This window comes from Protobothrops mucrosquamatus, unplaced genomic scaffold (assembly GCF_001527695.2).
Source record: "Protobothrops mucrosquamatus isolate PMUCROS unplaced genomic scaffold, P.Mucros_1.0 scaffold_46, whole genome shotgun sequence".
In the NCBI taxonomy this organism is placed as follows: domain Eukaryota; kingdom Metazoa; phylum Chordata; class Lepidosauria; order Squamata; family Viperidae; genus Protobothrops; species Protobothrops mucrosquamatus.
In genome coordinates this window covers 263,406-278,564 of record NW_015386122.1, presented here as the reverse complement: position 1 = coordinate 278,564, position 15,159 = coordinate 263,406, and the positions used below count along the sequence as shown (strand labels likewise).

The following is a 15,159-nucleotide window of genomic DNA, read 5'->3' as shown; positions in this document are numbered from 1 at the left end:
TCAACTATAAGGAATTAGGCAACAACTACTGGTGAAAGACTGTCAACAATTTTTATTCTAAATATATCAGAGACATTTATAGCCAAAAACAAAACATCTGCAAAGGTCAGTGATATAGACTTTATCAAACAAACTTTGCTTTGATTCAAGGAAGTCTTCTAGATTCATACAGAGTTGGAAAGAACAACTCTTTTCCCTTAGATGATGAGAAAAATACAACAAAATGTATAAAGCAGAAAGATCTTAAAATTAGCAGCAGCAGAAGGGAACTTTTAAAATTCCATGCATAATTAATTCCTATTCCATCAGAACATTAAAGTTTTCAGTACAGTTCAGTATGGTATCTAGTTTTTTCCCCACTTATAGTAAGACCAGTATCTGAAAATCTCAGCCATTGGTTCCCAAAACGTATTCAGTCCTAACCTTGAACTAAATTCAAGGTTTTTCCTTATCTATGGAGCCAATAAAATCAGGATTGAGACTTTAAAAAATGCCAGTCACAATACATTTCATTTAATCATATCCCCATTTAATCCACTTTTCTGTTCCAGAAGACAGTGCATGGCCAATAGGGAATACATGAATTCTGGCAGTCAGAAAAGAGATACTGCAATCACCACTGATTCAGCCAACCTGTACTCTGACTTTCTCCTATGACACAGAAAATATATGTGACTCAAAATGCCAGCAAGACCATCTGATGAAGCCCTTTTTGGGTTCATCCCACTTTACCCTTGCAAGGGAGGGGAGATAAGAAACACAAAGCACACTTGGGGCAGCAGGCAATCCCTGGGGAGGGGGAACAGTTATTAGAGGCATTAACTGTCTTTTCCTGTATAAACCAAAGTGAAAATGAAAAAGAGAAAAAGGGCAACTGATGACTAGAAATAAAGGACACTTTCTGAATTATTATCTACCCACCTTATGCAGTGAGATTAGTAGATTATTGAACTGCGGACTGGAAGAAAGTAACCAAATAATAAAGCAGAAAAAAAAGTAGAGACAGTGAGAGTTGCCCAGAAAAAATAATATGCATATAATTCAAAAAGCATTTTGAGCACTCAAACATAAGCATTAATAATCCATCACCAAAATAATTTTTGCATTTTAATCAACTATTCAAGAGGACCATTAAAAAGCCTATATCTGGCAAATGTATAGTATTAGTTTCTGTACATATTCAATGAGCCAAGGAGTAGTAAGCACTACCAGATTTAAATGGAAATATTAATTATAATTACCAATAATAGCGTTGTTTCCACCAAGCTCCAACAGGCATCGTCCTATTAAAATAAACTGTAAGTCATATTAATCTAGCCATTAACTAGCATTTATGCTAGCTCACCTCCCACCATGTCATCACAATTTTATTTAAAAAATGTAAAATGAAAATATTTAACAAAAATGCACAATTGTTTTATTTACATAGCCAAAAATACTTATTTTTGCTATCATTTACGAACAAATAATGCATATTAGCATTTCATGTAGGATTAGGGTTTTATATTTCGCTCTAATTCTTAGCCATAGCAAAAATTAGAATTTAAACAGTTTAAAAGAGGGTTTTGAACATGGTTCTTGACAGGGTCTTGGTCCAGAAACTGAGAGAATATTGGAAGAAATGGCAAGTATGAAAAGGATTCATTCTTCAAAAATAAAGACAGATGGAAAAGTTGTTAGGTAGGTACAAGGCTACCTGACCAAAACAGCCAAACAACAAAAATGATTTTTTTCCATCATTTCTTTTTCATACATTTTTCATACAAACTCCACTGAGAAAACATCTTTTGCAAGTGTGACTATTGGTAGCATAGATTCTAAGCTGTTTATCTTACTAATATTCAGAATAATTAGATTAATGCCTGCACAGGGAAGAACTGTAGCGTGCACTTTTGCAACCTATTTTGTTATTTGAGCCTCAGTGGTAATGTGTGACACACAAGAATTGCCAAAAGAGCAGTATAGGGTAGCGCTGTGTGCCTTTGGTCATTTCTCTTTCATTTCTCTTTCTTGCATCTAGAGCCATTAAAAGAAAGTGAGAAAATTTTTATAATATTACACTTACCAAATCTCTCCTGGACTGTCACAGCTACTTGCTTGCCCACATTGGTGCTGCCAGTGAAGGAGAGCAGATCAATTTGCTCATCTCTTGCCATTGCTGTGCTACACAAAAGAATACAGGAATATTTTAAGGCAGTAGTAGAAAAAGTGGAGCTAGAAAGCACTTGTTAATTACCATTAAGATCTATTATGATAACAATGGAATATTTGATGCATGCTTTATTACACTCTTCATATCATTTTGCTCCTTGATCATAAGTGAAAATTCTTCCAAAAATGATTATATTTATAAAGCATGAATGGAATGGCAAATACTTTAGTGTTCTGCTCTATATTGATCCAAATAGATGTTGTGCATAGGAAGAAGGACCTATGTTTGATAGATAAAATGAGATAACTATGGAAAGAAAAAATGGAACTCTATTCATTTTTCCCACTCAAGCCTTTTCAGTAAGGTTGTGCAATATCTTGGGTTCACTTTCAAAAAGGGTTTTGTAGTGCCCTGAACTGTAAATTTTCCAGGTTCCCACCTTTAATTTCATACAACTTGTTATTAAAATGTTCGCACTATACTAACCAGATTTTATTTTCCAAACTGATTGTTAAGAACAACGCAAATAGAAAGACTTATGTACTATGTACTGTATTAATTCCTATAGAATTAATTTCTTCCCTGTTGTCTTGACATTTCTAAAAAATATTTCTGCTTCAAGACAATGCCACATAAATTAAGGGTCCACCGAAGTTATAGAAAAGCAAACAATCCATTCTATCCATTATAACATTGTATTGATGGAGATACAGTTTGTCAATTCAGCTTCATTTTCTTTTCAGTACAACTACATTTCTAATCATTTTACCAATGGCAGCACATTTAAACTGCAATTCTATGTCTGGGACTATAGGATTACACTAACGATATATGTACACTGAAAATTGTTATTTTCTTATTTAAAAGTGATTTAAGTGGCACCATATACAACAATTCCCTTTTTCTTAAGTTCAGCCAACAATATGGAAGAAAGATGGAGGGAAGGAGGGAGGGAAGGAGAGAGAGACATAACGTTATTGAGGATAGAATTCATTTGGATGAATTAATTCACTATGGCTACTATGCTGCCCAATAATTTTCAAATCTCTGAGCAATTTCTATCAATAGCAAGATTAAAAAGAATAAATATATAATGTAACAGGACCCTCCATTAAATGTCCCACCCAATAGGGTTGGTTAAACTTCATTGTCCTCAGCACTTTCCTGAAGAGCTATGTCTTCATAGCTCTGCAGTTTATTTATTTAGAGAATTTATTTGGCTGCCCACTAACTTTCAGTGACTCTAGGAGGCTTGCAGACAATTGAACAATGGCTCAACAGGAACAACTGACAATAGGGACAATTGAGCAGTTGTTCAATAGGGAAGGGGCAATTTGAATATTTGGAGACAAGCTGTTCCACAGAAGGAATCTGTAGCCATCACCTCGTCTGTGGTGAATACACTTGTGAGATTTCAGATACAGAAGCCGAGAGTATGGAAAGGAGAAGGATGTTTTTAAAGAATCATGCTAGCATTCCTAAAAAGAGTATAACTCATTGCCAAAAATGCATTATGCATCAACATAAGCACAAAAACATGAAAAAGCATGAATACTTAATTTCGGACAATACAATAAATAAACTGTACTTAGTCGGAAACTGTAGGCAAAAGCTAAGTCAGAACTATAAAGAAAAAAGTATAAAAATACCAATAGAGTAGAAATAATTAGTGAATTGGGAAGGGGGGAAATTCAGAGAGTGATTCTCATAAGATTGGTTGCTTAAGACAAGAAATTACTCCTGAGAGTCTGGGGACTGGGAATTAATTGATTTATGTAGTCCAACTGTAAAAAAGGGAATTGGATTTGCACCAGGTATTTGACAACCCCAATCGATCACTGTCTGAGTTTTAACATTCTGACCATTGCCCGCCTCTCTCTTCCCTCTTCATCCCCTCTACAAGAAAGCTACTTTCCTAAAACTACCGTAATGACTCCACAAATATTTTAAGTGACACCTCTAAGCAATAGCAATCCTCTGGAAAGTTTTGATAAATGGATGAGGCCCACAATGGAAAAGTGACACTGAAAGGAGGCTTGAATCTGTCTGTCCTTTAAAACAGAAAGCTTTCCCAATGACAGGAGATTGTTTAGACCAGTTCTAAACCAGGTCCAACATATTTCAGGTTTGGGAAACAGAGCTGAAGGCCTCTAAGCCTGACCCTTTGCAACTTCCCAACTTCTAAAGGAAGTATCTGCAGAAACTGGAAAGAGAGAAGATCTGACATTAACTTTTTCTCTTCGAGGTCAGAATCATATCTGCAACCTGGGCGCAGGAAACACTAGGAATCCAATGGACTGTGGATCACTATATCAAGAACTGCAGGATTACACCCTTAGAAACAAACAAAAAAACAACATGATTTCAGTAGTATCGGAATTTGTCTAAAATCTACATAATATTCAACATGTTGCACTTACCCAATATCTGCTCCACCACAAGCCAGAGAGCAAATAGCACCAGGCAGCTTGTTCTTCTCTAGGACTTGTGCAATTATTCTGGTAATCAAATAAGACATTGATTAATCATACAATATTTCCAATGGGGAAAATAAAATAAGTTTGGATAGATATCTAATATTTCACTTTTGACAATTTCATCTTGCAAGCATATCTAGATGTTGTTGAATACAATTCTTTTTCATGAAAGAGAGAACTGCTGTTTACCTATTTAACTGGCCCTCCAATGTAGCTGCCTGTCGTCCTTCTCTACCCCACCTCCGGAGCTCTGGAGATCTTCAAAAGGGTAAGTGAGCGATTTGGTGACTGAGGTGGGGAGAAGCATGTGGAACCCAGTGGGCTGGCAAAGCAGACCCAGAGCCTGCAGGGACCCAGCAGGGAAGGATGGGATGGGGGAATAGGCAGGGGGCACATTGCAGCATCTCTGCAGTCAGTCGTAAGGGCAAATGACTGCCGCGGGGGGGGGGGGGGAGAGACTGTAGCAGTCTTAACTTTGAAACCGGGTTGTAGGTAGCTTTGGGGGGAAGCTGTCGCAATGTCAAACAGTCGCTAAGTGACTATTTGTAAGTTAATGATTACCTATACTTCCCACATCACCTCACTATAGAGGTTTTAAGTCTGGAATGCCTTCACACATGCATGCATACCATTGGGTGTCCAGGCAGCCAACTCAGAAAAAGGGCAAAAAGGTGAAATATCAAACAACAAGCTTCTTGAAGCAATGTAGAAGACAAAACAAAATTGAAACTTCATGCAAGTCATAGCAATAAAGGAAGGAAACTCACTTTGTAACAGCCACACTGGTGAGGGATGTCGTGGGTGCACCTTTCCTTTAGAAGAAAGGGGAGGGGGGGAGATAAAGATTCTTAGACATAGGAATAATCTAAATTAAAATGAATAATATATGGTATTTCGAGACATACTGCTACATTAATTAAGCACTGAAACCTACAGAAGTACAGGATAACTATAAAAAGGTTTTTCTAAAAATGAGAAAAACTCATAAAGAGATTTCTATACGTCCTTATCCAAGTTTTAAACAGCCAATTCCAATTCTAAGAATGCACCTCAGAAACCCACAGCAGGTGATGCAATTGAGAGTTATGCTACAGAGTTTGACCAAAAAACAGTTTCAGAAAAATTAACACCTCATTATAATCTGTCATAGCAAAAGAAAAATTAATCACATGATTACCCTTTATCTCATACAATCTACTAAAGTTCCTCCAGACTCTACCTATTATTCTTATTGTTAGAACTATCTTCATATGAATAAGGCTATTTTAACAACGAATTGGGCCATTTGTTTCTAAAATTGATTAGCTACTCCCTTGCAGGAATTGTCAGGTTGACATACAATTTAAAAAAAAACCCTCACTATGTGGCTGCTACTCAGTGTGTTTGTTCCCACTCTTACAGCATTTACTTTTTCAACTCAATTATTTGAGTACAGACACTGTACAAAAACTGCATTTAAACTACCACATTTCACAGCTTGGTAGCAGCATAAATTAGGGTGGCTTTGTGCATTCACCAACCTGACACAAAGCATGAGGATGGTTTGCTTGCTCTATTAACAATGACCCAAACAGCAGTACTTCGTGTATGGCAGGCATAGAGAGCTATTTTTAAACTTAAGCCGCTAGAAATCTTGGGAAGTGCCTAATGATCAAGACTCATCCAGAGACAAGATGGGTAATTTGTGGCATGCCAGTTATCTTGGCAGCATAGATGACAACAGCTACACTATCCCAGCGTGAAGGGATGATGGGTTCCTTACTGTGTTATATACAGAAACAAAGAAACAACAGGCCACGTTTGCTGCAGTATAAATTAAGTAAGCCAAGGATTGCCATCTTATATCACTCTCTTTTAAAGCAATACTATCTAACATATATTAATATCTAATGTATTAACTAGAATATGAAGGCTGTAAATGAGATAAAAATATTATCTAATTTCCTGAAGACATACAGTTGCTTTGCACACCTAGCAGCTGCAATATCCTATACAGTATTTTTGTACCATTTACAAATGGCACATAACCACTGGCTATACATACAGGTGGTCCTTGACTTACAATTGTTTAACTACTGTTGGAAATTATGATGGATCATAAAGAGTGCTTTATTGTTCATCTTAAATCAATCACCTGGCATCATAAAATGGTGCCCCTCCCACATCATGTGACTGTGATCTGTTTGGCATCCTGTTTGCACTTATGACGGATTGCCAAGTGCCCCCGCAATCATGTGATTTCCAACCTTCCCTGCTGACTTCCCCAGAAAGTCAACAGGGAAGCTGGAAAGCTGTTGCTGCCTACCAAAGGATTTCCCTTCCCTGGAAATCTTTCCCTGGGTTGCAAAAATAAAGCTTGGTCTTCTGAAGTCCCTACTTCATTTCTCCAGCCAAGCTTAGGAATTGCCTTCTGTGCACAGAGGGAAGAGGGATTCCGATGTGGGCCTGGAGAAACGAAGCAGGGATGGCAAAGATGCAAACTTCATTTTTCTAGCCCAGTGGTTCTCAACCTTTTTAATGCCGCGACCCCCAACCGGTCGTAAGTCGAGGACTAAACCGGTCGTAAGTCGAGGACTAAACCGGTTGTAAGTCGAGGACTACCCAACCGGTCGTAAGTCGAGGACTTTCCCTGCCCGGGAGCGCCGCGCATGCATGGTTCCGCCCCCTGTGCCGGCCGAGGCGTAGCTGGCAAGCGGCAGAGACAGAGCAGGGCGACCACCAGCTGGCCCAGCTCAAGGGAGGTAAGGCACCCGCTGGAAAAGGGGGAAAAAATGGCGGACAGCCTTGTTTGGCGACCCCCGTGAAATGGTCGATCGACCCCAAATGGGGTCGCGACCCATAGGTTGAGAACCGCTGTTCTAGCCAAATGCAGGAGTCCCTTTCCATGCACGGCTGGGAACTACCTGCTCTCCTTCAGCAGACAGCTCTTGCGCTCCGTCTGCTTAATGACCTGCACAGTCACTTAGTGACTACAACTGAGAGAGCTGGGACTGAGGCTGTTGAGCAAAGCAGTCAGGTGGGGGTCTCAGTTAACAATCGCTTTACTCAGTGACTAAGATTCCAGTCCCAATTGTGGTTGTAAGCTGAGGACTTCCTGTAAAGCATCAATCTGGAAATGCACTACTTTGCTTCAAAGAAGCAAACTGGCATCTTAAGCATATTTCAGGAGTCTTGACTACCTCTGAGTTGTGGGGTACAGGCAATAACATGTTCCCTAGCTAAATAGTCCCTAGATTAGAGATATCCTGCCTTACCCGGAATAGCGCAAACACATTTGAAGTAAAACTAGGCTTTGAATGTGATTGTGGCATCTGTATACATTGCCATTCAGCTATGCAGGGTAGTTGGACTTTTGCATGATGCTTAAACATTACTCGATTGAGAGTATTTATCCCATTTTGAGCCCAAATTTATCTCCTCTGCCACCAATAAATCTTTCCAGCTCTTTTTAAATTGAGACTTTTTTTCTACAGCACCCATTTGTCGTAAGAACAGGAATCGAATTTTAATTTTCTTCCTGAGAGGAACTGCCTTTAGTGCTAAAGATCTAACCAAATTCCAGAGAAAAGAAAGTCTTACTCTTCATCATGTAGGGTTATAGCTTACTAAACTGGCTTTATATCATTCTGAATTTTTGTTTGTTTCATTGTATTCTATGTGCGCAAACATTTTTATAAGGTATGTTTGTGCACATAGTGTAAAGTATGGAGACTGCCACTGAAAACACTCATCTTGAAACTGGAAAAAAAATACCTTACCACAAGCAGACATTGCCACAGATGAGTGCAATTGCATTGTTCCATCCATAAACTGCAACAGGGAAATTAAAGGCTGTGATGATGCCAACTAATCCCAAAGGGTTCCATTGTTCTATTAAGGCATGTCCAGGTCCTGAAAGCAAAAACAGCAGTTTTGTTTGGCAAGTTCAGGTGTTTTTTTTTTTAACTTATCCATCCCATTGTCCAAGGAGATCAGGCATATATATAAAACGTATCCAAACTTATTGTTACAACAACTCTTCTATTGTTAGCGCTGAGTTAATAAACTTGGCCCTAGATCAAGCAGCATATTTATCTAAGTTAGTAATCACAGAGAAATAATCCTAGGAACAAACCTTCCAAAGAAAAGCTCAATTCAATAGTCAGGTGACTATTTACAGTGGTATACAACCGCAATCAAGATTTCCACTGGTAGTGATCTTTCTTCATTGTTTTCCCTTTCTTTCTGGAGCAGATTGGTGGAGAGGGATGAATATTTATATAGAGCAGGGGTCTTCAAACTCGGCCCTTTTATGACTCATGGACTTCAACTCCCAGAATTCCTCATCCAGGCATGCTAGCTGAGGAATTCTGGAAGTTGAAGTCCATGAGTCATAAAAGGGCCGAGTTTGATGACCCCTGATATAGAGATACTATGTCAGTTGAATTTCCTACAGACTGGAGAAAATCCATAAATTATATATTTTGACCAAGTTTATGCAAGGCTGATATAATGTCTGGGTAGGACAAATAAATATTTTGGCTTGTCCTGAAGAATATAAACTTAAAATATTACCTACGTCCAAAATAATTCACTATTCTATTACTGAGATTTTCTATATCAGATTACTTTAAAAACATCCAGAATAAATTCTTATGTAGGCAAAAATGTAGGCTTACTTTCTGAAGGCAGCACGGGTCCACCAAACATTCGAGATAAACCAACAGCATAATCACAGATATCTACATATTCCTGGACTTCACCAACACCTTCAACAAAGATCTTCCCCATTTCTAATGATACCTAAAAGCATTAAGGAAAACATTAATCACACGGAACATGATGAATTAGTTTCCAATGGATGGAAACTAATCAGAGAGACAAACAACCTAGAACTAAGGAAAAATTTCCTGACAGTTAGAACAATTAATTAATGCTCCAACACTGGAAGTTTTAAAGGGAAGATTGAACAACCATTTGTCTGAAATGGTATAGCGTTTCCTGCCTGAGCAGGGGGTTGGACTAGAACAGTGTTTCTCAACCTTGACAATTTTAAGGCATGTGGACTTCAGCTCCCAGAATTCCACAGCCAGCAATGTGATGTGCAATGCTGGCTGTGGAATTCTGGGAGTTGAAGTCCACATGCCTTAAAATTGTCAAGGTTGAGAAACACTGGACTAGAAGATCTCCAAGGTCCCTTCCAACTCTATTATTGTTATTGTTATGAATGCTTACAGTTTCCTCAGATCAGAGGACTTCAAACTTGGCTCTTTTACAACTTGTGGACTTCAACTCCCAGAATTCCTCAGCCAGGCACGCGAGTCATAAAAGGGCCAAGTTTGAAGAACCCTGCCTTAGATCCTCTCAAAAGAACACTGCTAGAATGTCCCAAAGGAAGAAACCTGTCTTGCAGCCTTTTCTAATTGTATAATTATATTATGTATGCAACCAATCAATTGCTAATGCTGTTGTGATTTTCAGCTGTAAATGGAAATACTAATATAATGGAATTATTTGGATTCATCTAATGAATTCTAGAATCTATGTACACTTAGTTTTTGTGCCCTACAATGCTGAACTTGAGGATAAACTAAAGCAGGCATGTCAAACTGCCGGCCTGCGGGCAGGGTGCATCATACTGAAACTGCACCCACCCCATTGCCGGTAATGGGGGGAAAGTCACGATATGTTGTCCGATGTCACGTGACGTCACGAGTTTGACATGCATGAACTAAAGCAAAAGAACTATTGATGCAAGAATTAAATAGAAGCATTTTTTTTTTGCTGAACAAAACACAGGCAACCAATACTTTTATCACCTTGTCCTATGAGACAAGATTGAAAAACAAAAAAAAACCATGTTGCTTGGATTGGTTAATAGGTGGATTGGTAGTGAATGCTGACTGCTAGCTGCTACTCAACCAACAGAAACTTGATCCATGGAATGATTAATTGTTTGGGGGAGGAAATCCCATATCCCACAATAAATGACATGCTTGAATTATTTTAAATCCCTACTTTCACATTTTTATTCTGTCATAAAAACCAATTTAGGAAGTTCAGTGGAATAATTTCAAGCTGTTTTGTTCAGAACTCAAAACATGCCTCCTTAACTTTAATCAATACTTGCTAAAAGAAATCAAGTCTGTTGCCATATCAGCATAATGGCATTTGTCAGTGTTTAGAAATCTAATTGATTAAATTAGTAATGCACTCCAGAAGCAACACAACAGGAACTAATGTCTGCACTTTTTTTTTTTTACTAATTTAATGATTATCAATTCCATGGTAAAACTTACTAAATTTCCCAAAATTTTGATTTTGTCTCTTAAGGCGTCTCCAATCTGTCTCACTATTTCTCCTCGTTTAGGTGCAGGAACCTATAAAAAGAAAGCAAAAAAAAATTATTTGCTTAAGTCCAGTCTTTCAGAATCCTGCATACTTTCCCTAAAATCATGCAAAATATATTTCTGGACATAAAATGATTTGATATTTTACCACTATGAATACTGAACAAAGCCTACACTAGATTGATAAAATAAGCAAACATACAGAAGTTGCTATAATTAAAATTATGACATAAATCAGGAAAAATATAAAATAATCCTGTCTGACCAATTTAGTTACACATTTTACAATTTTTACATTAAAGGTAGTCCTCAATTTACCACAGCCATTTGTTTAACAACAATTTAAAGTTACAATGGCCTCCAAAAAAAGTGACTTACAACCAGTCCTTAAAGTTACAACCATTTCACCATCCATAGTTGCATGATTGCAATTCAGATGCTTGGCAAGTAGCATGCATTTACAAAGTCTTGAAGTCACAATTTACAACCTTCCCAGCTGGCTTCTGATAAGTGAACTGAGGAAGCTGGATTCACTTAATTACCATATGATTTGCTTATTAACCATGTGATTCCTGTAATGACTGAGGTGATTCATTCACACTTATTACCATGGAAAAATGATAATAAAATCAAGTGTCACATGATGACTACAAGTTTAATGACCGCATTGCTTAGTGACCAAAATTCCAGTTCCAACTGTGGTCACAAGTCAGGGACTACCTGTGCACTTTTTGAAATATATTACTATTTTTAAATGCCTCAAAAACTTAGCTATCAAGTAAATTGAGCCAGCAGAATGACAGCTAACAAAATTAAGTCATATTCCAACATTTATTTTGATTAATATATCACACATTGTTTAACTGGAAGGAAATTTTATGAAATATACTTTAACTTACTCTCAGATGAACCTGAATGAATAGGATCAGATTTTAAAATCATACAGAAAAAAACACTACTTGATACTCTTAGACAAGAGTACGATTCATATGTACAATTTAAAAATATGAACATTTGATCTGAAAAAACAGACTGTAGCGTCACTATCAAAACTATCCCTAGCATTCAAGATTTAACTCACCTCTGCCCATATTTGCCAAGCTTCTTTAGCTTTCTTTATTGTTTCTTCATAGTCTTCCAAATTTGCCTAAAACCAAGCAGTAAAAAAATGCTGCAATGGACAAAATGATAACACAAGACTCAGTTTTTCATAAATCAATGGAGAATTGGAAACTACACAGATGTTTCATAAAGTCATGAATAATCAAGACAGTTAAATAATCAATAATCATGGGAGACANTTTCATGTGTGGTGGACTTGTAGGGCGGTTAAAGCATTTTGGATAAAGATATAGTGGAATATTCAAAATATTTTTAAGAAAAAGATAAAGTTTAAGCCTCAGTTATTTTTGTTGGGCATTATGGAAAATTTGGATAAAAAAGAAATGGAATTGATGCTGAATTGGATAACTGCTGCAAGATTATTAGTAGCCCAACGTTTGAAAACGGAATGTTTGCCCACTATAGAAGATTGGGCATTTAAAGTTTCAAACCTAGCAGAAATGGCTAAGATTTCAGCCTACGTGAAGGATTACTCACAAGAAAGATATATTTTGGTTTGGAGAAGATGGATAGATTATATTGAGAATAAATATGGAACTAAAAAGTTTCATTTGGTTTTTGAGTAAATTTTAGGTTGTTAATGTAGTTTATTTTTTTTTAATTAGTAATAATAATGTTTAATATGTTTGTTCAGAAGAGAGCTAAAGGATGTTATAGAATTGTTAACTTAAGGTTGATATAATTTAAGACAGAGTATAATTATTGTATTGTTAACCCTGTGTGTGGCTCTGGGAAGTCGGGGGGGGAGGGAGGGGGGGGATGCTGGGTTTTGGGGAGGAGGGGAGTTATATTGTAAAACTTTTAAAAATTTTCAATTAAAAAAAAAAAAGTTCAGTTTGGGGGTTTCATTGTTATTTAAACACCTATTAGCCCTATTTCTACACAAAATCTCCATCTGGTAAGGGGGGGAAAGGTAATCTATAATATTTTCTACTTGCATTGCTTTTAGCTAGTCTGTATTTCTTATTCATCTCATGAATTTTCTTAACATTCCAGCCTTGAGATCTGCTTATGATTTTTTTCTCTTAATGATGCTTTTTATTAAAGAGTCAAATATATATAGATAGATATATATAAATCTTACCTGGCGAACTTTAGCTATGGGCTGATTATTTGCAGGACAGTATGTAGTCACAACCTAAAGAAAAAACATTTCAGTCCCATTTAGTAACCATCCCTACAATCATAAACCTCATGGTCAAAAGCTGGCACAAGTTGTGGCATTGGCTGGATCCAAATCAACAGAGCAGTTTTTATGCCAAGTCACATTATAGGAACTGATAAATCAGAATGAGTTCAGTCAAAAGTCAAAAGTCCAGGAATCAAGCTGTACAAGAAGTAGCTGAATGCTAAATGCAGAAAAAATAACAGCGAGACATGATGATGATTTTTAAAGACCTGAAATGCAGAATTGCTTCTGTACTTCCACAGGAAAGCTCAGATCCAAAAGAAGAAATTGCAAGGAAGGTTGTTTCAACTGCACATTAATTGAAAGAGCATGAGCTTTATGACAAGTATCAGATGATAGCTGAAGGCAGCAGCTTTCGTTCACTGGAAGCTTTTAATCAGGCAGGATTAATCAAGCTTTTAATCATTGCAAATCCTGCACTGTACAGGTAACTAAGAAGAATGTGATTGCTTCTAAGTTTCCATCAATTCTCTGATAATCATCCTGGTCATCTTAACTTTGGAATTTACTAATCGGCCACATGCCAACTATTGTTTTAATCTCAGTTGCTTGACTGCAAAATGACAGTGCTTATGCCCTGGAAATACAATTGCTAAATTTCACAACAGATTTGGCTACATTGATTAGGGTTTCCAGGACATGAAGCCCCAATGCCTGTAGATCAGTGGTTCTCAGCCTATGGGTCGGGACCCCATTTGGGGTCGATCGACCATTTCACGGGGGTCGCCAAGCAAGGCTGTCCGCCATTTTTTTTGTCCGCCATTTTTTTCCCCCTTTTCCGGTGGGTGCCTTACCTCCCTTGGGCTGGGCCAGCTGGTGGTCGGCCTGCTCCGTCTCTGCCGCTTACCAGCTACGCCTCGGCCGGCGCAGGGGGCGGAACCATGCATGTGCGGCGCTCCCGGGCAGGGAAAGTCCTCAACTTACGAACGGTTGTGTAGTCCTCGACTTACGACCGGTTTAGTCCTCGACTTACGACCGGTTGGGGTCGTGGCATTAAAAAGGTTGAGAACCACTGCTGTAGATCGCCAGCCCATGAAAGAGTACCCAAGGGTGGCACTGGTGACTCATATCGTCATAAAGCAGTGGTTCTCAACCTGTGGGTCGGGACCCCATTTGGGGTCGATCGACCATTTCATGGGGGTCGCCAAGCAAGGCTGTCCGCCATTTTTTTTGTCCGCCATTTTTTTTTCCCTTTTTCCGGCGGGTGCCTTACCTCCCTTGGGCTGGGCCAGCTGGTGGTCGGCCTGCATGCGCGGTGCTCCCGGGAAGGGAAAGTCCTCGACTTACGACCGGTTGGGTAGTCCTCGACTTATGACCGGTTTAGTCCTTGACTTACGACCGGTTTAGTCCTTGACTTACGACCGGTTTAGTCCTTGACTTACGACCGGTTGGGGTCGCGGCATTAAAAAGGTTGAGAACCACTGTCATAAAGGCATGCAGAAATATTATAATGAGGATAAGTCAGAAAAGTATACTGTCTGCAATGTTTTTAGGTCTACCTGCTGATGAAAGTCACAAAAGAGGGAAGAGCCGAAAAAAGCTGCAGGACTGCAAGACACGCATTCTCTTTCCGAGCCGAGAGAAATGAATGATTAAACCGAGACTTATCTCTTTCTGCCAATTCTAATACGGGCTGCCACCTCAATTGTGAGACGTGGAAACGTTTCTTAAAATGCAAACAAAAAAAAACCAAAAGAAAACCGCAGACTTAAAACGAAGACGCGATGCTAATCTCAAAGAACTGGAGCAGGGGTAGTCAACCTTGGCTCTTTTATGACTCGTGGACTTCAACTCCCAGAATTCCTGAGCCAGCACAGCTGGCTCAGGAATTCTGGGAGTTGAAGTCCACGAGTCATAAAAGAGCCAAGGTTGACTACCCCTGAACTGGAG

The 15,159-nt window shown here is 38.4% G+C and overlaps 1 protein-coding gene across 1 annotated transcript in view; it reads right to left on the bottom strand.

Moving 5' to 3' along the window:
* Nucleotides 1-15,159, bottom strand: part of ALDH7A1 (aldehyde dehydrogenase 7 family member A1) — a gene marked incomplete at its 3' end in the record, with an annotated part of 25,105 nt that overhangs the window by 8,356 nt on the left and 1,590 nt on the right. The window contains 9 exon segments of the mRNA XM_015811169.1: nucleotides 1,242-1,283; nucleotides 2,066-2,163; nucleotides 4,573-4,650; nucleotides 5,397-5,441; nucleotides 8,388-8,520; nucleotides 9,288-9,411; nucleotides 10,908-10,988; nucleotides 12,040-12,105; nucleotides 13,165-13,218. Coding sequence (XP_015666655.1) covers nucleotides 1,242-1,283; nucleotides 2,066-2,163; nucleotides 4,573-4,650; nucleotides 5,397-5,441; nucleotides 8,388-8,520; nucleotides 9,288-9,411; nucleotides 10,908-10,988; nucleotides 12,040-12,105; nucleotides 13,165-13,218 — 721 coding nt within the window.